This window comes from Trichinella spiralis, assembly GCF_000181795.1.
Source record: "Trichinella spiralis strain ISS 195 chromosome Unknown Scfld1, whole genome shotgun sequence".
NCBI classification, from domain to species: domain Eukaryota; kingdom Metazoa; phylum Nematoda; class Enoplea; order Trichinellida; family Trichinellidae; genus Trichinella; species Trichinella spiralis.
Genome location: NW_003526940.1, coordinates 2,197,805 through 2,223,009, shown reverse-complemented (window position 1 = coordinate 2,223,009; position 25,205 = coordinate 2,197,805). Strand labels below are relative to the sequence as shown.

The window sequence follows — 25,205 nt, the reverse complement described above, 5'->3', positions numbered from 1 at the left end:
TCAGTTGTAATTTTAAAGAAAGTTCCAAAAACTCGGGATAAATATTCGATTGTCAGGTTATCTTAACTGTCTAGTATCAGAGCGTCAATTCAGAATTCAGATGCGCTCGAAATCGTTCACCATCCTGGGCGGTAAATCGAGTTGTTTCATTTCTCAATACTTCAAAGTCTGCATAAAGTATCAGCGTCTTTCTTTTCCGCTGATACACATCAAATCAGTGTTCTCGACTTTCGTGTGGTTCATGTTTTCACACACAGTATCGACACTGTATACAGGAATCAGACAAGTTACGTCTCTACATGAACTCCTTGGTTCAAGCAAGAAGTACACGATCGTCTTCGTTTACGCGGTTTATTACGTAAAACAGTGATCTCATATGAACGTACAAATGTACCTTCGTTTTCTTACACGGTAACTGTTCTGACAGTAACGACTGCACTGAGTCAACAATAACCGATGGAATCATATCTTTATTATCGTCCTATATTTCATCAATCAATCAATCAATTTTTATCATACAGTAATCTTACAGTAGGAATTTGGATATTCAAGATATGTATTTTTATTACTGTTCACAGCAAAGTAGAAGCAGCAGTTTCAGAAGTTAATACAGCAGATAAAATGAAACGCTATGTAACGTGTTTTACGTAGAGGCTGGCAGGTACGCGTCCGCCTCGGGACTATCCCCCTAGTCATTGCAATGTGTGTTGACCTTTCGACCTCTTTTTCCCTTTGACAAAGGCATTCAGGATTATAAACTGCAACCACTACAACGCAGTCGATTAAAGTGCTTATTAGAACGTGCTCTATTAAATCACAATGCGGCCGAACCACAACCAAACACCACACAGCAAAACCAATTGCCTCTTTCCACGCCAACCAGCTTAATGTTTATTATGATATGTGAACAAATTTTCAAGTTGTGCATACTATTAGTAAGAAAGATCACGATGAAAGGCGCCCACTGGATTCACCATTTTACTGAATTTTATTAAATAATTTTTTATATTGTCTGTTGCAGCTATATGAAGCCGTATTTGTAGCAAAAAACATCTGGTTACACTCTTCCCATTGTAAGGCGGATGTAACTCATTTGCTACATTAGTATAAAGATAAGTATTTGTACATTCTGAAAATAATTTTTAATTTTTATGGTAAACAAAAGAAACAGCATAATAGCTTATTGTTAATTTTACGGCAGCTAATTTTGCTTTTACACGCAGCTATTCAGTAGTTTATGTCAACTACTTTACATCATTTTTAAATATTGATGTTAAAAAGTTTATCAGCTATCGATTATCGTAACTACAAGATATGAATCACAAATTTAATGGAAAACGCTTCCCAAAAATGCATTGTAGTGAGCATTTGCATAAAGTGGTAATTGAATTTAGATTAATTGTTAACAAGATTTTTTTATAGTGCACAAACAAAAAAGTATTTAGACGGATTTCACTATCCTGATTTTATTTTCTCAAGAACAGCTTTTTGCATTTTAATCAATTTCGTTTGTTTTGAAGCATTAAGGATGAATTAATCTTGTTTTGTTTTCAGGCATTAATAGGAAGCACTAGTCAGTCGCTTTGATCAGACAATTCACATACAATCACGGACAGTTTAGTCAAACTGCTAAAAAAACTTTTTTGTGATTTTAGTACAAGTAGTTTGTGAAACTTACCTTTAAACAAGTGCTATTTATTTATTGCAAAAAGAATAAAAAGTCCAACAGTTTGTTGTTGAGTTATTGTTGTTTGTACAGCAAACAAATGATGTTGAAAGCATTGCACATTAGAAATACCATATTAAAGTTAATAAATATTAAATGCTAAAGTATTTAATTGAAAACTATGTTTTTATTACTTATAAAATGTAATAACTACCATTGAAAAATGAAAATTCATTATAATCTCATGTTGAATATTTGGAGAATGCTTGCTTTTATTGAATATATTGACCTATTACTTAATCATTTCTCATAAATTTTGCATATAATTGAATAATTAATGAGTCTGTTATGCCTAGATATAAATTATATATGTTAATAATTTTATTTTTTATGAAAAAAAAACTTGACAAATATTTCTGTTCATGATATTCCTAAAGTGGCTAATATTATGAAATTTTGCAAAAGTTGTGGCACTCAGAATTAAAATTTTTTATGCAATAAACTTAAACAAAATTTAGTTTATTTGAATTAAAAATTCATTTGTTGATTTTGATGAAAATTGTGCCATGATAAAAATTTAAATATCAGAATTATTTATATTTGAAAAAAATGAATCTTTCTCAAAACTCATATTGAGCTTCTCACTTTTTCTCTGTATTTAACTTCGCAAAACCAAGATCACCAAATATGAACTATTATTAAAGTTATGAAAAATAAAAATTTATTACTTCGTAATAATAAATTAGTCAGTGTTGATCTAAAGTTCAAGAGAAGCATGCAAACAAAGAAAAGCTTCTTTTTTTTATCTCAACAAAGTTTGCTGTCAATTTTTAATGCCTTTTCTGAATTCATAATAAATTTTATTATAAAAACAAAAATAAGGGATGAAAACAACAGAATATTAATTAGTTAAGCTAAAATGGATTTTGCTGTGCAGAGAAAATGTAATTTGCAATATGCAAGCAACAACTAAAAAATCTTCAAATGAAAAATGCGCTTTTAAATTTTCCAATTGCTACTAATCGAATCCGTATTTCTTCAGGATTTTACTTTGTATAACGTTTTTTGTATTTGCAATTTTATTTATTTACGTTTCATGTAAAGAATCAGAGGAGAAGTTGAAGGATTTTTCCTGTTTTATAATAAAGACAGACCATTGGTTATAGGGTTTAATATAATTCACAGTAAAAATTAAAGAAGTGAAATTTTCAAGTTGTGCGTGAATTATCAAATAGAAGAAGTATAAAATCGAATAGTTTTTAAAAATTGCCAAAGTACTTTATTTCTATTTGAAAAAGAATTTTTCATTTAGCTTTATTCAGATGTCGTGCCAGTGCTTACTTGAAAATTGCTCAGGCTTAAGGTGAAAATAATAAATTACCATTATATTAACCACTGTCCAACTGTTTCGGGATTTGACCATTTATGTTATTGTCTATATTTACAAGCAGTGGATTGGCTTGAACACCTGAAATCGATTAGGAACGGCTGATCTTAGTGGTGATTTCTTGCCGTACTGTGGCCACGTAATTGCATTGACAACTCCGCCCATTTATTATTATTTGAAATCTTTAAAATTGATCTGCAAAGGTGAAAACTTCAACTTTTCACTTTGAGAAAACAAACAGCATATATGCGGTAAAGAATTCTGCCATATTAAAAAGAGCGTGTCAACTGGTCAGTTGATCCAATGGCTCAAATATTGCCCAATTTCACACCACCATCAGGAGTTTTCTGCCAAATCAAACAGGAAACACCATTCCCATTTTTGGAAAATAACGACGGAAGCGCAATTCCAATGCAAGGTGTAGCATCAAATGTATCCACAAGTATGAACATCTTTGATCATTTACATATGCAATAATTAATTGTTTTATTATAATTTATTTTCAATTTTTTAAATATTATAGTAAATTTGATGACCTATAGCTTTTGTTTAATTCTCCAATAGGTTCCCCATTCACAAGTAAAAATGAATATATAAAGCTGTTCTTTAAATGAAACTTATTTGTTTTTCATCACCTAACCAAAATGGTTAATAAATAGTAAAAATTAAAATAAACCTTTTTTTAAAAAAATTATTAATACCATTTGTCAAAAGTTAATGCAAATAATATATGAATCAAACCTTTCTTCGAGAAATAAAAATTCGCGTTACATCAAGTGTTAAGCATTCCTCCAGTTGTATTTTCTGTGTAACTTATTATTCAAAAATGCAATGCAAAATAAATTTCATGTAATTTATTACAAAATTAATAAATATGATAAAGTTATTATATAAATAAATTTCAAGATTTCCACTTAAATATATCATTCTCACGTCTTTCTCTTTAATTTACATATAATTATAATGCATTTATTATTTAAAACCATTTGAAAAATTGTGTAAAACAAAACTTCATTTCAGTAAAAAAACACAATATTTTAATATTATAGATTTATGCGAATATTTAAGAAATTACTGTTTATAAAGATGAAAATTTTTTATGAAATGCTGAAACATCAAAGAAAACACAGTTACATTTCACTTTTGTTGCTTTTTAAATCATAGTAAACTCAATTTTAAACACTTTCAAAGAAATTTCAAGTTCTTTTGGCTAATAAATTCTTGTTTTCTTTGAGTTGCAATAAACCAAATGAAATGTTGAACTGCAATAAACTTCATTGATTGGAAATTTTAAAATTAAAATTTATGTAATCAAAAATAGTGCAATTTTCAGTTGGAATATTTTGTAACTATAATTATGTAATAACAAATTTTCGGTCAACACACAATTTGTTATATTGCAATACAATAAAACTTTACCAAAGTTGCGTTTGCAGTTTTATAATGGTAAAATAAAAGCCTTCCTCAAAACAAATAAAGTAAAGCAGTAGCTACAACTTCGTAGATAGAGACAAAAATATTACATTTGAAATTTTCAAGCAAACTTGTTATTCATAATAACAAAATTTAAAGCAACGATTCCAAACAGCTCAATATTTTTGATGCAGTTTTTAATACAAATTTTCTTTAGTAATTATGAGTTTATCAAAAGTATATTTATTAAATGAGTTGAAAATAAAATGATCTGTAATGTACTACTGTGGTATGATTTTAAATACTAGCTTTTTTTGTTTCATGAATAATTGACTTTTCTGTTGGTTCAGTTACAAATCTAATTATAATTAAACCAATTATGCTTAATAATTATAATCCTTTGCTATTCTTATACTTCACTTGTGATGCAACATAAACATTAATTTCTAAATTTATCTAGTAATTGTTAATTTTTAAGCAAAATTTAATTATATACATATTAGCTTGCATTCTTTGCATACTGATTTTACATGCATTGTTATTTGTTAACTTTACCAGAATCACGCAGCATTTTGTTAACTGAATGATACAACATTCTCAGTAAAAAAGATAGACAATTGTTAAAACATCAAAAATGTAAGTTTTATTGCAATATTTAATATTCAAATTACTATTTGAAGATAAACATCGCTTTTAATGCACTTTGAGCTTTAAAAATATGCAAATTTTGAAGGAATTATTTGAAAAAATATCTTCCAGTAAGTATAATTACTTTGTACTCGGCTATATGATAATTTAACTGTTATGGAATATCTGAAATATGAAATTCAAAAAATTTTAAGAAGAAAGAGCAGCTTTTTAAATAGAAATGCTTTTTGTAATTTTAACACATAATTAAAGTGTAATTTCAGCTGCGTTGCTAAGGAATAAATTTAGAAAAAGGCTCGTTTAAAAATCACGAATGGAATTTTTATTTTTATACTGTCCAGTACATGTCCAGTACTATAAGTACATGTGTATAGTACATGTACTTATAGTGTGCAGCATTAATTATTGAATTCATGAATGGAGGGATAAACGTTCGTTTTAAACTCAAGAAAAATTATTTAAATTGGATATACTCAAAAAATAAAATTTGTAATTAAATGATGCTTGTACTTCAAGTTGATATAATTTTCACAAAAATTTAATTGGCAGTTTGAGCAACATATTCCTTCACCAGTGAAAGAGAATTTATAAAAACAGCAACATTAATTAAAATTTTGAAATTCGAATTAAAATATTTTTAACGCTGATAATCTTTTGCACTTTCAGCTTACCCGATGATGATTTCAAGCAACAAATATATGGGAGACAAATATTGCTTACTAATGCTTTGCAATTAATGCGCTAATTAAAATTTCATTTTCAAATATCATTTTATACATTTTAAAACATTTTATGAAATAATTGTTTACTAATAATAGCCAAAGTTGTTATTGGAATTTATCGTATACATAATGCATGTGCATAAAGCGTTAGTTTTGCTCTTGTTTATTGGTAATTATCTTTTTCTATTTGACGTATCGACGATAATTTAACTATTAAAATGCAATTTCAGTAAAAATTTTGAATTCTATATTTTTATATTCTAAAACTATAAGTTATTATTGCCAGTATGATGTAAATTAACGCAATGCTAAAAGGAAAACAAAAACATAAAATGCTGCAGATTTCATGGTGGAAATTTTGGAAAAAATATATGTAAATAGTTGTGACAAAAATTTTTGCATTTGCAGCTTGTACACCGTACGATGCAACTCCAAGAGCTAGCTGGACTTCAACTGGCAATCATCGACACCTTGTACAATACAACATCCGTTACAGTACGACATCAGCAACAGTTGGCGGTCTGACATCATCAAATCATCATGGTTCAGGTAAGTTCATAATGTGTTTATTGTAATCACAATGACATCTGCCATTTCGAGCAAGTAAATGAGTTCAATTACGATAAATTTTCTTATTTCCTGACAACCGGTTGTGCTCAGCTTGACAATTAAATCGATACAGTCTACCAAGAATTGATTATTAGCCGTTTTGAATTTATTTTGTACTTGAAAAGCAGCTATTGAAATTTTACCTCTGCTGAAAAATTAAAAGAAAAATGAAATGAAATTAATTTCAAAAAGATAAGATTAAATTTTCAATAGTAGTAGTAGAACAGTTCAAATATAAAGTAAGAATTAAAAATGGAAATAAACAGAAGGAGAAAGTCAAAGTAAGCAAAGAAGAAAGCCTGCAGAGATTCAGGATGTTCCAGCAAAACGAGTTAACAGCTTCTCAGTTGGGCATGTTGCTCGAAAAATGGAAACAGCTTCAGCTTTCATAATGACGCAAACATTTATTTCCCGTTGCCATTCATCAACAAGCATGCCGGGGTGGGTCCCTCTTGCCGAATGAAATCTGCCATGCCACCCGCTGCACTTGAAGATTAATATTTGGCTTAATTATTTCCTTTCATTCAACAAACCTGCACGAAAGCTTTAAAAGCTTAATATGAAATGTCGAATGGATTTTAGTCACGCTGTGAAGCGAGCACCGTTTCATTTACTTTGAATAAACCTAGTGTACGGCTTGCAAATTATTGCCAAATCGACTGATGAAAAACGAATCAAATTGGTCACCTTTACATTTAAAACTGACCAAATGTTTCAGTCACGACAAGCAGCTTCTCATGCATTAATGATGCAAACTTACAGTATTGCTTTTTTGCATTTTTAATAGAAACAAGAAAATCAAAAATTACACCTATAGCTTTTCTGAACATTACTGTTAAATTGCAAAGAAAAGCAAAAACAAAATGGAAAATCAATAATCAAAAAAAGCCTATCTGTCGTTTCAAATGTTATATTCAATTTAATGCCGATAAACTTGATTTAAAAAAAAATTTAATAAAATATTCAATACTTTTTCATTATCTTAGAAGATAAATATTTACAATGGAATATTTTTGAAATGAATAAACCATTTATTCAAACATTATGCAAGGAAATGTTCCAAGACAGTAATCAAATATGAATGTAAAAGTGTGAGCAATAACATGCGCTATAAATAAGTAAAATTTATAATTACATTTATATACTGAAGTTTCGGTTTATCAACAATTTAGGCTTGCAATTTGTTTCATGTGACAAATGGACTATAAATGCAATTTTTATTAGCATGTTATTCAGGCAAATGTTACTTTACCATCGAATAGTTGAATTTGCAGTTTGATTATTCAACAAACTGAAGTAAGTTTAGTAAATGTATGCCATGCAAGTCAAAGCTGCATGCTGTTCGGAAAATAAGAGATGGACGTCAGTAAATTTGGTATTATTAATTTTTTGTTGAACAACAAAGACAAATAATCTACTATAAAAATAATAATGGAATAAAAGAGGCAAAAAGTAAATTCATTGTTGTTAAACAGGAAACATTTGCTGAACGCATTCAATTGCACTGAATAAAATTTACAGTATAAATTTTTACTTAAAGAGAATACATATTTACATATGTATATTTTTCCAATTTTAGGAACTGGACAAATACAACTTTGGCAGTTTTTGTTGGAACTTCTTTCAGATAATTCCAATGCAGCTTTTATTACTTGGGAAGGAATTAATGGTGAATTTAAGTTGATCGATCCTGAAGAAGTAGCTAGAAGATGGGGCGAGCGGAAAAGCAAGCCAAATATGAATTATGATAAGCTGAGTCGAGCGTTGCGTTATTATTATGACAAAAACATTATGACCAAAGTTCATGGTAAACGCTACGCATATAAATTTGAATTTCATGGATTAGCTCAGGCTTGTCAAGCATCGTTGCCAGAATTACAACTTCCTATACCGTCTTATTCTTCGGATATTTTTTCAAATTATCGTCATGCAGCAGCGATGCAAGCAAAATTTCTTTGTTTACCGTCTACCGGAAACCAACATCCCGTTGCAAATGGCGGCCAGGCAAATACATTCTGTTCAGTGCCAACGATGGGTCATCCTCATTTGATGTCACAACCCAGAAATTATTGGAATGGCAACAGTCCATTGTCAACAGGATTTTATCCATCCCAAATTCCTACATCACACCAAAAATTTTCCAACATGATGTACACTGCATGATATAACTTTCTTTCTTTGATTATTAATCTTTTTCTTTGTTGTTCGCCAACTTTTTTAAATAATAAATCGCACTTAATTGTTGTTTCTAATAAGAAAATCTGGAAATTTTTTTTCTACATAAATCAGATTCAACAAAATTTAAGAGCATCAGTTTGAATTTCAATATTATTCAAATATATAACTTAATGATAAAAATTGTCATTTCAGTATGCATCAACAGTTTCTAGTTGTTCCAACTTACTTCACAAAGTCATGATAATTATATTAAATTATACAATTTATTATTGTGTACTACTATAATTCATAATTTCGTAATTTGTATTAAAGTGAATTAAATTAAACTGAATGAAATGTTTGCTATTGTTCAAAATACCTTTTCACACTTTAAATGAATAGACACTTTGTTTAAAATCTTTTCATCAGATTTGACGTTTAACATTTTTACATTTAAAATAAAATTTATGAATTTTTTATACTTGTTTAGCTGTTTAGATATAAACAAAACGTTTAAAAAACATCAAACCATTGTAGGAAAAAAGTTTATATTTTTTATTTAGTCAGCATTATTTATTAACTTTAAAAAATGTGTTTAAAATTTAAATTATTTATTCTTTTTTATTTCTTAATTGAATTTTTGGATTTTTGAAAAATAATACCTGACTTTCTCTTTTACAAAAGCACTAAATACATATGAATGATGAATTATAAACATTATACAGATATTGTTTTCATAATTATTTAATAAAATTTAATTATAAAATTTAAGAATTAATAATAATATAATAATTGCTTCTAAGAGTGTATTGAAACTGTAAAATATACTTCAAATGTGAAATGAAGCAAACTGAAACAGTTTTATTCGTAAAATTCCATGTTAATTTCTATGCTTTTATGTTTCTGATCGAAATATATATATATATATATATATATATATATATATATGATTTGCAGTTAATATCATACTTTTATGAATAAGAATTGTCTGTGGAGATGTGCATATTCGTTTTTCTAGCATGTCAGCAAGAAAATTTAAAATAGCGTAATTTATTTCTAAGTATTTTGTGATAATCCATTTATTAAGTTTCATTGCAACAGGCTTTACATTTGATGACTGCATGCTTATATTGTTTCGTTTAAAATTTAAATTTTTTTGTTCAGGCAGAAATATTCAATTATGGATTTCGGTTTGTCTGAATTGAATTCAGAAATGCGCAATGGTACTGAAATATTAATTTATGTTTTACTTTTTCTAACTGATTATACTACTAAAAATTTGTTGTTGTTGTTGCAATTTTAAATTTTCGATGAAATGACTAAAAAATGTTTTTTCTAGTTGTGTAAACATTGTAAAAATTATTCGAAGACCTTGTTGATAATTTCATATGTAACTGTAATATGATTTTCAAAATAATTTAGATGCAAATGTAATAATAAATAATTAATATAGCAGAAAACACTTTTTAGAAATTTCTGAAGCGTTGGACATTCTTCAACAAGGTGAGAAATGTGACGTGATGTTTTTTCACTGATTTAATTTCGAGATAATTTTAGAACATTTGGCTATAGAAGAAGAGTTGAATAAATGTATTAAGGAAAACGACGAAATACATGCTCAGCAGGAAGAGGGTGAGATTTTGAAGCAATTTTTTGTAATTTGATGTGAATTTTTAATCATATTTATTTTAATTTTTAATCAATTAAATTTGTGATTAACGGGGATTGTAATTTACACTATCTTTCAACTATGTTGCGCATATTGTGCGAGTAGATCGTCAACTATCTATTTTTCGTTTATTTTTTTTATGAAATAGTCTAATTTATTAAAATAACATTGCATTTAAAAAATGGTAATTATTAAAATTAGCTTTTATTATTTACTTTCATTTGTTAATAAATTTCAAATTCTTCTTATAGTTATGAGAGAAATTGCTGCTGTGAAGCGAAGGCAACTTGAATTGCAAAGTATGTATAATACCGACAAAGAAAGGTTTAAAATTGCAGTTTTCTTTTACATGCCAGTAAATATTTCTCAAATATTACATTTCGAACAGAAAAATGTTTGAATCTTCCATATTTTGGGGATACTGTATTTGACAGAAAATTTTTTTTTAATGTTCGATGTAATATAATAGATTTTAAACCCTATTTGAATGAAAATGATGAATAATAAAAGAAAACAGAAGTAATTTTTTCTCCATGATAAACAGTAATAAACTTTCTGAAGCATCCAATATTTAACATAGTGTTCATGGAAATGAAATTTAATGTTTTAGATGATATTGATTCATCAGCTTCGTATCTTTCAGAATTGCGTAAAGAAGAAAAAATGTATGTAATATAAATAGGTAGGTAGCTTTGCTGTTTTTATGTTTAAACTATTATTTTTAGACTTCGGGAGTTTAATACAAATTTATTGAATGATATATCAGAAGTGGAAGAAACATTAAATAACTTGCGAGAGAAAGATGATGAAGATGTGTAAATTTCGATAATTTGAGGGCATAGTTGTTTTTTGTTAAAAGAATGTATTTAGAGAAAATGGAATCAAAAAGTTGATTGCTGCTGTTGATGGAGCTAATGAATTGTATGAATTTTATGTAAGAAAATTTTTTAACAATAAATTCAACTATTCACAGCTTGTTTTGTATAATTTCAGGATGTTAACAAATGCAAAACTGGCTGTGAAAATTTGGATAAAGAAATAGAACAACGGACAGAAGAATGTAAGTTTTCAGATTTAATTAATTGTACTATGCAAAGTAGTTTTCAGTAATGTACATTGATAGTTGTTTTAGTTAATAATGTAAGTAAATATGAAGATGAGTTTAAAATTTGACTTTAAAAATTAAAAAGCGAATGGATCGTAAAACGAATTTAAGTTTTTTCGGGTTTCAAACGAAAGTTTTTAAATGATAGTTTCGTTATATAGTGAATATTGACATAACATCAACTATAAGTATATTTTCACCATATGAACTGAATTCCCATCTTTATCCCTGACATTTTAAGGATATTTTGTTGGAATCATTTTTGTATGAAATACGTTTTTTCTGATTTCAGATAAAGCGCTTATTGTACAAAAAGAGCAGCTGCAAAAAACGACTGCAGAGAAGTTGACTGAAATTGAAAAACATAAGGAGTTGAACGCCTTGCCGTCACCATTACTGATGAAAATTATCATGTAAGCATGTCAGTTTTTTAAATTGTTTGTGATTTTAGTTTTTTAAAGGGTAAAAGTATATTTTTTATTTATAAGGGAGAAAAACCATTTGCGTTTAAAATTCTGATTTCCTTTAACCCTTTCTCGGCCGTTCTTGTCATATGGCAACATGTCCAAAATTAGCAATAATAACATTATAACAGATTCTAATTTCAAAATTATGATAAAGTCGATTATATGATTTAATTTGTATGCTAAAAAAACATTATTTGAGCAAAAATAAAAAAATTGGTTGCTTATGAGATGTATCTGCAAATTATTTATTTATTGGATCGCTATTCAACGAAAATGCATTGGACAAAAGTAATGTAATAAAATAAATCGAGTTTCAGGAAGAAGCTGCAAAACGACCGAACTTCGTTGTTGCTGAAACTCATGCATTTAAGAGCAAGGCAAAAGATGAAACAATTATTTATATCACAAATCTCTGAAGCATAACATTGGGAAGAGATTTTTGTTTATTTTTCAATTTTCGTTTGTTTTTAAAAGATTTATGTTTCAAAAAGTTTATTTTATGCGTTTCAAATAAAATATTCTGAATATATTTATTAGTTCAATAAATATGCAACTGCAGTATAGTGCAGTGGAATGCATTGTCCAAAGACAGAAAGATGCTGCTATAAAGATGAATGTGGGATGGTCTACTTTGGGCCAAGTTTTCACAGCCTTTTCTTACTGGTCGTTCGTTGAACGCGCTATCTATTGATTGGTTTAACAACATCGGTGATGACGCCATCTGTAAATCAGTTAAAACTGTTAGCGCCGAATTGCCAATTATTCAAACAAATTCTGAATTTTCTTGACAGTGTTGCTAAAATTTATTTGCGTTCAGCAACTTTGAAAAGTTGCTACTGCGCCACTGCTGTATGGGTTGCTTAATGCTAATGTGCAAGTTGCGATATGCCAGAGAATACGGTTAAACTTGTCAATTCCCCAAGTGTGATCTATTATAGAACTCGTTCTTCTAGAATCTGGATTGTAAAACTGTTTTTATAGTCTGTGTAGTAAAACATTTATATAATAATCTACGATCTATTTCCTTTGTACAATTGTCGCCCCAGCCTAGGGAATAATATCGTTTATTTAGCCAGAAATACATACACATAATAACGAATAAGCAGTAACAGATTAAAAAATGCCAGAAGAATTCTCTCATCAAATATATTACAGAAATTATTTATGCATCCATAGTCAAATAAAATGATTATTTTGATATCACTTTAAGCTAGTAACCAATTCGAAAAAGCAAAATATTCAATTAAAACCCGTGGGAGCAAGATGACATTAAAGGTTGCGAAGGTTCCAATACGAGAATACTTAGCAATGATCATATTTCGGTAGAGCATATACAGTGCTATGGGAAGATATCAAAAACAACCGTGATGGATAAAACTGGGAACAGAAGACCAACTTTCTTTGACTTTGTGTTGGATAAAATGATTTTAAAAATGCACTAGATCAGCAAAATTATAAGCGTATATTTTGGTTTTGAATATTTCTTTATCATTGAAATACAAGTATCGGAACTTGATTGTTGGTCAACCCAGTTATATACTGGATATTCAAAAACAAATTTTACACAATTTGCACAACATGTATGAACAAGTATGTAATTTTATTCGCAAATAAAATTTCAGATATATTTTTTTCTTTAAATAAAAACAAGAAAGATCAAGGAGGGCAAAAGAAACTTTGTGAAGATGAAAGCAAATTTTTTGACTGCAAAGAAGAAAGATTAGAAAAAAACAGTTGTGCTAAAATTTGAAAAATGATAACATTGAGTAGTTCTCATTCCTAGTTTTAGCTAACAACTGCGCTGAGGATAATTTGTCGGTTGTTTGTTTTCGAATTGTACTAAAATCGGCTCTACCAATTCATCCATTATGACAAACGAGAACGCACTAAATGCACATAATTCTTAAAATTGCGAGCAAGCATGTAATTTATCTGACGAGCGAAGCAACTGCTGGTTGACATCCTTTTGAACAGTATTTATGGAAATCATTAACTTTTCATTTTTATAATCAGTATAGAAATTTTTCTTCTGACATAAATGATAATTGATTCAGTTTCTAATACAGATAAGTGTATTATACCTCTGATGAATTGTTGGCATTATAGACGTTGTTGGATTCTCCTGGTAGATTCTATGATTCTATCCCGCATTAGAAAAAAAAATCCTGTGAAAATTTTAAAATATGTTCAATTTTGATGAAATTTGTTTCAACAAATAGTATGAAGTGTGCTTTACATATTTGCATTAAAGACGCTTCAACTTTAATAATTTTAAAAGTGCTGCTTCTTTTTACTACTTCGTATATGTTCGAAATTGAATTTTCAGCAATGATTGCAATCATAAGCAAATTTATAAATAAGCTACAATTATCAAACATCTTGCTTGTAAAACTAACACGTTTTACTGTGGACGACAAATTTAGTCATCAGTCAAAACAGAAAAGAAGCCCATTGATCACATATCTCATTATACATTTAACTAATAAACTTATACATTATAATGAAGTTGATTCATTAAACAATTTAAAGGTATTAAACTAATATTTTTTATTAAACCCACTTTCCTTTTAAAGTATGCATTGCGAGTCGGTGGGTCGTGAAAAATTACCGTTTCAAACAGTAGGTCACAGCAGAGAAAGTTTGAGAACCACTGATTTAAAATGATGAATACTGTTCGTATTGTGTTCTGAAGTCACTAACTCGACGTTACGTTAAGTGCGTTACCCAATAACAAATTAGAAGTCACAGGTACAGTAATAATGATATGCAAGTATTATTGAATAGTACAGTATGGAATTGGTATACAGCAGTTTGTAAAATCTGAAATTTTACTGAAATTCATAAGATTTATTTACAGATTTTACATTCAATTTATAAGCTGAATGTATCAATTTTTTTAATAATTGAAATTTTCATTATGCGGTGCATACAAAAGCATGAAATGACGATGTTCAAGTTTGTTTAATTACTGTAGCTCACAGTAGTTGTTATAAGATAGAAGTTGGGCTAGAAAATGCATCGGAATTCTTTGCTTCAGGAAGAATCGTCGGACGAATTTCTTGCATTTGGCTATCCTTGCAAATTATTTGATTCCCGAGGAGGCAGAGATTGTGCTGACGAATCTGCAGATCTGATTCCACTGCACTGCAATCGGAAAATACTCGTAGACAGGTTGGTTTATTAACTGTTTTGTCAATGATCCATAGCTGTTGTAAATGTGCAACTGATCAACTCGAGAGATTTAATTTTTCATTTAAGAATCATGTCTCTGTTTGGTTATCAGATGGATTTTATTAAAGAGTAAGTATTTTTTGTTATTTTTCTTTTAGTTTTCTGATAATTTTAGCTGTCGATTTTGTTGATTGAGCTGTTCAGCTTTTTTCAGTGAAGATTTCAGGAGTTAATTTTTTCAGATTTGTTTTGAAGTTTGTGTAAAATTGTTGAGATAAGTTTAATAACGGTTTTTCAAAGTTAAGTCATAAAGATGTGCTTTTTGTTTAATAGCAGTAATTAAGAGAGTTGTTTTGTTTCTTTTTGAGTTTTCCCTTCAACTTTTTGATTTGTTGTAAATGTCGTTTTTTAAAGGAAGCATGTGAAAATGATATTTTGTCAATTTTTATTTTAGAGCGGATAATTGTTTTTTTGCATTGATTTTATCATCAAATAATATTGCTATATTTACTTTTAGAATTGTTTTGGTTGTTGCTTTAATACGCTTGGTTTACAAACATAGATAAGCATTGGTATATGCGTAAGTGTAACGTTTAAGTTATGATTTTTTGTGTTAAAGACATTATTAATTTTTAATTTTCTAATTGCATGGAAATTTATAGTTATTTTAAATTTAGGTTTGATTGTCGATTGCAGTTATCCAACTTGGAGAAATATGACGCCTCAAAAGTTGAACAGTCGTTGCTTATTGCAGATAGAAGTTTGGAAGCGCTTCTCGATGCTGAACGATATCGCGACTTTAAATTAACTTGTGAAAGTACGATTGCTTCTGAACTTGAAATAATTTATTTTCAGATTCAATGATATCAGATAATATGATATGATATAATGAGATACTAATTTTAAATATTCTATTCCAAGTACTTTACACCACATTTGAATTTTAGCTCCAAAGGTTGAAAATGAAAAAAGAATGGGTACTGAGATTTATTTCAACTATGATGATTTGGAATCCAAGCCACAGCACGGCTGTCAACCTAAAGAAGAAGCAGAAGGAACAGAAGACGAGCAAAAAGAGCAGTTTGTTCCACCCGCAGAATTGAAAGTTCCGGTTGGAGTGACGATGGTTTGCAGTTTTACTTTATTTTTTTCTTTTTGTTGTTTTAGTTACAGGGATATTTTACAGCCAAAAACAGTAAAAGAAGGGATTATAATTGAAAAAACGGCTGCTTTCATTGCTGAGCAAGGAAGTCAAATGGAAATAATTGTGAACGCAAAGCAGAAAAGCAATCCACAATTTCGTTTCCTTGATTGGAATCATCCATTGAATAAATATTACAAGCATGTTTTGAAAATGATCAAGGAGAAACGATACACTCCAGTTGTTGTGAAAAAGGATCCAGCTCCTGGTAAAAAATGACGATGATGAATTGTTCGAATATTTATCATTGTACAACTGAGTGATAATGTTTTTAGAAAGTGAATCTGATAGTGATGATAGTAGTGAGCACTACTTGCATCCAAGTCTTATGGGTGGCGCAGGAAAAACTGCTGTTGCAAAAGATACTGAACCACTTTCTCTTCCGAAGACATCGTATCGTCTTGGTGAAGAGAACGACGTTTATTCGGAGTTGTTTAACGGTTTGGTTGCTGTTTGCCCACAGTTGGCTGCTGCTGTTTCTGTACGTTTCGAAAATTGAAGCGATGAAAATGAAAAATTCAGTAAATAGAATTTAAATTTTAGACGGCAAAAGGGAAAGAAACTGGTGGCTCAGCTGAAGGTCTCCTTTTGCCACCGCCGCCGGATTTGTATCCCGTAGTCGATCGTGTTGCCGCTTATGTAGCCAGAAATGGACCTCAGTTTGAGCAAATTTTGCGCGAACGCAACGATCCAAGATTTTCATTCATCGACCCAAGCAACAAATACAATCCTTATTACATGGCGTTGCTGCAAAATTACGAAAGTGAAAATTGCATTGCTCGCTTACAGCAAAACGTCCAAAACCAATTTGTTGAAGGTGTACCGATGTCGTTGAATTACTTATCATATTATGGATTCGTACCGCAGCCTCCGCCTCCACCGCGATCCACTCCTCCCCCACCTGCCGTGGAAAACCAAGAAGAAACGTTGAATTTGAAGAAGACAAAGACAGTCTATTCTTCGGATCACTTGACTTCAGCAGCAGCAAGTTCATCTGTAAATAAATATTTATTTCTGTGGAAATATTTTTCAAGATCTCAGTTTGTTGTTGTTGCTTATTCTTGCAGGTCAGTGAGAAGAAGCCAACCGAAATGGGATCTGTTGGACCGGTGTGTTTTACAATCAAGGCGAAAAATCAGGAAGAGACTTGTTCGATGGTGGATAAAGCGAACTTGGATGCGCATCAAGACGAAACGATTAATCTGTCATTGCAGTCGGATTCGGATGTATTGATGAGTGACTGTGCTGAAAAATTTGATTGCAAGTTCGTTGATGGAAGTGGCGATGGAACAGAAAGTACAGTGAAAAGCGTTGACGAATACATGCGAAGAGAAATTACGGCTTTTCCGGAAGTCGGCAAAAAGGAGCAGAAGAATGTTGAAGAAGATTTAAATTTAAAACGGGCACGTCGATATCGAGCGAAAAAATTTGTAGATGAGTTTGCAAAGAAAATACGCAAAAGGGAAAAAAGCTGCGTTGATGAAGAAAAAGTGAAAAAACACGGCCATATATCAGAGGGTGAACTGTGCGACTCGGAATCTTCAGAAAGTACTTTAATTGGTCCATCATCTAACGCTTGCTATGGAAGTGAGAAGAAGAAGAAGAGGAAGAAGAAGAAGGAGGAGGAGAGCAAAGGGAGGCTGATGAATTTCGACAAATTACCGCTTTCGTACGCGAAATGCATGAAGCTGAACGAACGGTCTCGAAGTCGACGTCGGCGGCGATCGAAGTCATCATCCCACAGTCGACATAGAAGAAGTACAGAAGATCGTAGACGAAGAAGAAGTAGATCAAGAAAACGAACGTCTCGATCGCGATCATCACGTTCCACCACTTCTACGCGTAGATATTATTCATCTAGACACCGAAGATCAAGATCGTAAATTATTCAGCTTCTTTTCCGCTGCATTCTCTAATGTTGTTTTGTGTAGCAAAATAAAGATTGCCGACTTTGTGGAAAAAATTAATAAGATTAAATTATCCTACTTCGAACAAAGCTATTTTTAAGCAAATCGAAGATGATGTATTTTTTTTACAAATATTTACTGTAATGATATTTGAACATCGTTTCAATGGAATTTAATGATGTGGGTCTGTTTTTACATCATTTGCAAAATTTGAATAAATAATTTTCCGAATAGACATTTCACAAACTTTGAATCAAAAAATTAAAGGGAACTGAATCATGCAGCGCTACCAGACACTGCAAACTGCAAGATGGACAGCGAATGTGACGCTGCAAGCAAAAGGAACAATAAAAAGAAGAGTATCCTTGTTTGATGTTTATTCATTAAAAAAAATTTCCATTCATCTAATCAGTAATTATGCAAACTACAAATGACAAGAAACGGCGTAACTTTTGTTTGTAAAAATATTCCATTAAAATTTACGTTTTCAAAATATTAAAGCAGTCCCCTTTTTGAAAGTTCCCCAAAGCTTCGTGAAGCTGGGTATACTGTATATTACATTATTTGTATTCCATGTTGTCACGCAAATCGTAATTGAATAAAAATAAATCTTAATATTCAAATGAATAAATAATAAAATTAAATAATATTTTATGAACGTAATTTTCGTTTTTACCATAAAGTTCTTCACTTCATATTTTGCTTGTTTCAATTTGTACTTCAACATCAAATATTAATTAAGTGTCAACATGCAAGTAATTTTTTAGGCAACTTTATCGTTTAAAATGTTATAGCAGATTTAAAAAACACTTGTTTTTTATGTTTACACTGCAGAAAATATTTATCTTTTCACTGATAAAATTCTTAACGGCTAAACTTAAAATAAACAAATCCTACAGTGCATTTAAATTTATGACACTCATGTATTGGTCGATATTTAAATAATCTTATTGCTCTATCAATAAAGTTCTGAAAATTAGACAAAAACCATTGCAACTCAAATTATTAAAAATGACCTAATTCAAGTTGTAAATGAATTATTTAAATAAATACTTACGTTTTTAATTCTATTTTCTCAAATTAATGCTCTATTACTTATTAAAATATCATTGTTATATTTAACATTTTAATTTCAATTATAAGTAAAATACTTCTTGTTTATTTAAATTAAACCGCGTGACCTATATACACTATGTTTAAGAACTATGAATTGAGTACATATTAATTTATATATTTTTATAAATTTTAAATAAATAACATTATAAAGGTTTATCTAATTAGAATTCTTGGAAAATAATACCAAATTTTGGTTTCTAATTATACTTGAAGTTCCATACTGTATTTATTACTGTAATTTTGATGTTTTCCAACTTTATTTTTGTTTTAGTATTGCATGTAATTTGGTAAATATTGCTTATTGCCGTTTTTAGAATTGCGAAGATGTTTGTGGATCAGCCAGAGCAACTTAAAAACTGGCTCATCAATACATTGTCGCCACTGTATGTATATATTTCAATTGCTTTTTTCTGTGTATATTTCGTAATTAAAATTTTACTTTTCCATAAAGTGATAGAGATCACTAGTTGGAATCTTTTTATTTAAAGAATAAACTGAGATAGAAGTTCCTTTTAAACAATGTTAAATATATTTTAAGTTGCTTTATAATTTTTATTGGTTTGAGTTTTTTACTGCCTTATGTCCATTGTTCATTAGGCATAGTTTGACTTTTGTTTGATAAATGTATTTTTGTTTTTATTTATGTGTCAAACATTGTCAAACTGCAAGAGGAAAGCATTTAATAATTTTTTGATCGTTAATTTTATTCGAAGAAGCTCGAAATATTCGATTATGTTTAAAATTTTCAGATTCCAAAGTCTGTAATGAGGAAAAAATTTTAACGTAAACTGCTTGTGCAAAGTTAACTTTTTAATTTGGTTAATTATTTTTCAGCATCTTAAATTATATACCAAACATTTGGTAGTAATTGAATTTTTATGTTCTAGATGCGATGCAGATCCAGCGGCGTTGGCGAAATATGTCATGGCACTACTGAAAAAGGATAAAGCAGAAGCTGATTTAAAACATTTTTGCTTAGATCAGCTAGATGTTTTCTTGCAAAAAGGTAATAGAAAAAGTCGTTTGGATCTTATCTTGTTTTTTGTTGATGAGTATTTTTTTTCGAAATATTGCTAATTTTATGTAAATAAATATTTTGTGTATAATTTAATAGTGCATTATGTTTTCCAATTACAGTAATATTGAGATAAGGTGAAAATTTCAAACGCGTTGTATTGAATTGTAGAGACAAAGAAATTTGTTGACGAACTTTTTCTTGCCTTGAAAAGCAAAGTTTATATTGTGACCGACAAGGAAAGTCAGTCCACTTCTACCAAAGAAGTTCCCAAAAAGCGAAGTCTAGAACCTTCCAGAAATGAGAAGCCCTCTGCCGATGAGCATTTGAAATCACGGTAAAATAATCGACTTTTAGTTCTTTTGTCATTAAACATTGAAATTCTGTAGTTATTTGCATTGCATGTTTATATTTACATTTGGCATTTGTTTCAATAATTTGTAAAGGTTAACTTCACAATTGCGAGTTGTTATCATTTAAAAATTCGACGTGATAAGCAAGTTTACAAAATAGCATATAGCAGTTTTTGAATTTGTATTTTATTAAATCTTCAGAAGAGTAGATTCACACAGTGGATCAAGACCTGTTCGTCGGTATGGCTCTAGTCCGAAAGCGCGATCGAAAAGTAGTGAACGGAGCAAAGGAAAAGGTGACGCTACTTCTATTAGTCAAAATAAAGCATCTTCATCAACAGTGCGCGATCGGGTCAAAGCTCATTGGTCTCCATCGAACAATAAAGAGCAGAGGAAATCCACACATAAAGGTGATATTAATGGTTCATTATGAAAAATGAAGTAGTTGTGCAGTATTTGAAATTGTTATGAAAATTTTACAAAATTTATTTATAATGAAAGTTATTATTATTATTCTTAAGGAAATTATGATAGAGCAGTGTATTTTGATCGTTGATCGTTGAATGTATTTTGTTTTGATAATTATTATTTTTTAAATTAGTTTTTATGTTGAATATTTTATTAATATTGCTTACTGAGAGCAGAGATCAACTTTTAGATTCAAATGAAGCTGTTGGAAATGCAGAAAATGATTCAGTTCAGAGTATTCGTTCCGAGAAAGAAAAGCGTAAAAAAGCGCGATGTCGAGATTACGATGGTATTTTTTCTATATTATTTGCATTATTGTTTGTGGTAATTTGAAGTTTTAATTTGTTGTGTCTTCAGAAAAGGGATATTGTATGTTGGGTGACAACTGTGTATATGATCATGGTCCCGATCCTGTTGTAGTAGAAGACGTTGCTCTTTCTAGTATGATTCCAAGTAAGTGGAAAGTTGCTTTTTTTAAAAAAAATCTTTTCCATTGACGTGTTATATTCCATAGTGAAAGATGGTACAGGTCGATCGAATAAATCTTTGCCAACGCCGCCTCCGAATTTTTCCGTTCCACCACCAGGATATGTTCCCATTCCACCTCCACCTCCCGGAGTCGATTCGAACTTTCAGACAGAAGGATACAATCCTGAAGCACCATCGCTGACTTCAGCGTCTACGGGTACTGCTGTTCCATTACCTCCACCGTATACGCAGCCACCTCCGCCAATATGGGCGCAGCCGCCGCCAGTATTACGTCCGTTTGGTCCTAGGCAAATAGCAAGTTACGCTCAGCTGCGGGTTAGCTTTCCCAGGGCGAGGCAGTTGATCACGTTGAGTGAAGATCGTACAAATTTTGACAATTTTTCACAATCGACTATACGTACGCAGCACAAATCTGTGGGACAGATAAATTTGCGCAAACGCGCAGCTGTCGACCAAATTAATCGTCAAAATCGCACTTTGGAAGTGCGTCGCATTCCACAGCCATTGAATACAATCACAAAATTGAATGAACATTTTTCTCAATTTGGGCACATAACAAATATCGAAGTACGAGAAAACAGTAGTGTCCAATGAATAATTCAGCATGAAAGTAATGGTGAATGTTGTTTAGGTTTGTTATGAAGGCGATCCTCAGGCGGCATTAATTACCTATATGACACGACCGCAGGCGTTGGCTGCATACAAATCTACAGATCCAATTTTGAACAATCGATTTATTCGCGTTTTTTGGCACAATCAAAAAGATGGAACAGCAGTTGATGACACTGGCACGTCGGATCAGTCGAGTCGGCCTGCACGGATACCGATCAGAGATCGTTTAGAATTGCCTGTGAAAAGCTCGAGCAATGGAACTTCTTCACATGAAGAGGCAATTTTTAAAGCCGAAACAAATGCAACTGCTGCCAATGCTGGCAGTGATACCGTTTCGACAACGATGAATAAAGTACGAGTGGATTTTTCTTTTTCAATAGAAAAATTATTAAATGAATGATTTGTCAATTTGAGAATTTGCAGATGGATGGCGATGCATTTGCCACGAAATCTGTCCGACTTGTCCACAACGCTGATGCCGAGGTAAAAAACCCAGTGGCCAATGTTGCCGCATCGAAAGGAGAAAACACAAAAGTATGGATTGTTGTTTGGAGTATATATTGTATGTAATATTAAAATTTCTGATTATTTCTTTGTCAGAGGATTTTGAAAAAAAGACTAGAATTGCAACGCGCTGAAACCGAATTGTTCAACAGACAACTTGAGCAAGAAAAGTTGTTGCTCAAAAAATTAGAAGATTGCAAAGACCAAACCACAAAAGAACTTATTATAAAAGTTTGTTTCAAAACGCTAAACTGCTGAACGTGTATATGCATGCAGTGGTGATTGGCTTCTTTTTTCTTTAGACGTTGAAAAAATTGGAAATTAGTCTTATGGCAACGAAGAAAAATTTGGAAAGCCGTGATTTTTCAAAATTTGTGAAAAGAAGCAAAACTGAAGTAAGATTTTAATGATTATTTTTTGTTTGGCCGATTAAATGTGGCCCAAAAATAATTATGAAAAATATTTCAAAGAATAAAAATGATCGATTTATTTATTGATGTACTTTTTTTGCTGCTTAGGTTCAACGTGATGTACTGGATGCTGAATTGGAGTTGATAACGAAAAAGAAAGCTGGAGAAGATATTACTGAAATAGCTGTACGTTTGCAAAATCTCAGAAAAGAAATGCAACATTTGAACGATACGGAAAGTAATGATTTGATCAAATTATAATTCAAACAAAAAATATATATACTTTTTTTTTCTTTTTTGTTATTTATAATTTACGCGGCAGTGTAAATCAAATGCAATTTTGTTTGACATTATTAGGCAATAACAAGCACTGTCGTAATTCTGCATATCGACCGGAAAGGAATCGGCGTATTCCACGGTCAGCTGTTTTGGATTTGCGTTCTCGCAGTATTTTGATAACCGATTTCTGCATGGAACACAAAGACGCTCTCATAGAACATCTGCAGCAGTTTGGAACTTTGCGGGATATTGACTTTTACCCTTTGACGGATCCGGCTGTTGGAAAAGTGATCGCATCATTTTATGATCGAAAAGAAGCTGAACGCGTACGTTTCATTAATAAATTTTATTACAATTGTAAAAATTATGAAAAATTCCAGTACGTTGTTTTTGCGTATAAAACTAATTTTTGTTGATGTTTAAAATCAGTGATGATGATGATGATGGTTTTTTTTAATTTATTTTCATTCAAAAAGAACATTTTTCAGGCTTTCACAGATGGAAAATTATTCAAAGATCAGCTGTTGAATATGACCTGGGCTGTGGAAGATAAAGATGCAATGGCAGCGGCATTGAGTGCTGGATCGAAGTCCGACTTATCGGCAAAAGCACTTTTGAAAACGCTCGATCCTCCAGATGATGACGACGACGATGACGATGTAGGTTGATGGGTGAAATTTTGAAAAAAAAATGGTTTTTTTTAATTAATATTTTTTAAAATTTAACACAACATGACAGTGCAAGCAAGTGCAATTTAAAGCTTATGATATTCGGGTTGAAACTTGTATAGAAAGATCGATTGAGTGTTTTTATTTAGCATTGAGTTTTAAATTGCATGAACAGTTTTTGTAGATGGGCGAGAGTGATACTTTTTCTGCTTTATAAATGATGTCGTTTTGATTTTTAGTTATTCGAAGAAAACGAAAGAGAAGAAGTGGAAGAGGAGGAGCAGCAGTTAGCTTGAAAGACGACGATGAAGCTATTTTTTTTCATCATAGTCCAAGCTTGCTTGCTTTGCTCCATTACTCGAACAGACATGTGGTCAATTGTAACATATTTCACATGCCTTTTTGTATTTTGACGTTGATGTTTTTTGCGATGTCGAACTGTAATTTTGTCATTATTTAATTTGTTGAATATATTTTTTATTCGGTGAATATGAAAAGAAATGAGGATAAAAAGTATTCTTGAATTTAGTGAAAATAAAATTTTTTCCCCTCGTACCAAATTGTCCAGTATATTTTGTTTTGGAAATTGTGTACCGTTACAGCACGAAGTTTTATTGTGAAAAATTAAAAAGAAAAAAAATGATACAGCATACAGTGCATCGAATGCGAATAAGTGTGAAGGCCAGATAAATCAGCAAGGACGAATGGAATTGCTAGCAATGCTCTGTTTGTTTTGAAGGTGAAAAAGTCAAACTGGTAACAGTAAGTATTTCCAAGTGACAACCTAATTTTTTTTATTTTTGTAAATTCGGTATTCTTTTTTTTCTTGTTCTGCTTCAAGGTTGCTTTGGCTTCTTTGAAACATTTTCTTTTCTTTTACTCGATTTATTCGGTGTGATTCGAAGTCAGCTTGAGCTTCAATGAATGAATTAAATTTTGCACAATGCAAAAATAAACTTTTTTTCCAATAAAACAATGCGTTCAGTATTTATTGTAATTATAAGAATTAGCAATGCAAGATATTTATTTAATTACCAAACAAAATTATTATTATTATTATTAAAATTTCAATTAATTTTACGTGATAAATGAAATGAAATGACGAGAAAGGAAAAGTTTTACACAAGTGTGGTTGGTTGGTTGGTTGGTTTAACGTCTAGGGGTGTAAT

The 25,205-nt window shown here is 30.6% G+C and overlaps 4 protein-coding genes across 4 annotated transcripts; 3 read left to right on the top strand and 1 right to left on the bottom strand.

The window, feature by feature from the left end:
• Positions 1–313: 313 nt before the first annotated feature.
• Positions 314–3,218, bottom strand: Tsp_11099 (conserved hypothetical protein). Its single transcript, XM_003381949.1, has 3 exons — positions 3,112–3,218; positions 639–883; positions 314–468 (listed from the first exon to the last, which is right to left on the bottom strand). The coding sequence occupies exons 1-3, from the start codon at positions 3,216–3,218 to the stop codon at positions 314–316; spliced, it is 507 nt and encodes a 168-aa protein (XP_003381997.1).
• Positions 3,219–3,356: 138 nt separating this feature from the next.
• Positions 3,357–6,908, top strand: Tsp_11098 (hypothetical protein). Its single transcript, XM_003381948.1, has 3 exons — positions 3,357–3,495; positions 6,245–6,385; positions 6,712–6,908. The coding sequence occupies exons 1-3, from the start codon at positions 3,357–3,359 to the stop codon at positions 6,906–6,908; spliced, it is 477 nt and encodes a 158-aa protein (XP_003381996.1).
• An 893-nt stretch (positions 6,909–7,801) lies between these two features.
• Tsp_11097 (Ets-domain protein) lies at positions 7,802–12,259 on the top strand. Its single transcript, XM_003381947.1, has 15 exons — positions 7,802–7,811; positions 8,025–8,595; positions 8,816–8,834; positions 9,767–9,792; positions 10,059–10,105; positions 10,160–10,234; positions 10,523–10,570; positions 10,882–10,936; positions 10,997–11,086; positions 11,142–11,205; positions 11,265–11,331; positions 11,538–11,564; positions 11,669–11,789; positions 11,838–11,844; positions 12,161–12,259. The coding sequence occupies exons 1-15, from the start codon at positions 7,802–7,804 to the stop codon at positions 12,257–12,259; spliced, it is 1,326 nt and encodes a 441-aa protein (XP_003381995.1).
• A 1,912-nt stretch (positions 12,260–14,171) lies between these two features.
• On the top strand, positions 14,172–24,332 carry Tsp_11096 (putative surp module). Its single transcript, XM_003381946.1, has 18 exons — positions 14,172–14,372; positions 14,881–15,014; positions 15,692–15,831; positions 15,962–16,140; positions 16,201–16,423; positions 16,491–16,696; positions 16,759–17,211; positions 17,283–17,802; positions 20,104–20,244; positions 20,425–20,590; positions 20,808–21,016; positions 21,432–21,527; positions 21,604–21,878; positions 22,195–22,527; positions 22,599–22,737; positions 23,447–23,694; positions 23,857–24,027; positions 24,276–24,332. The coding sequence occupies exons 1-18, from the start codon at positions 14,172–14,174 to the stop codon at positions 24,330–24,332; spliced, it is 3,891 nt and encodes a 1,296-aa protein (XP_003381994.1).
• The last annotated feature ends 873 nt before the right edge of the window (positions 24,333–25,205 follow it).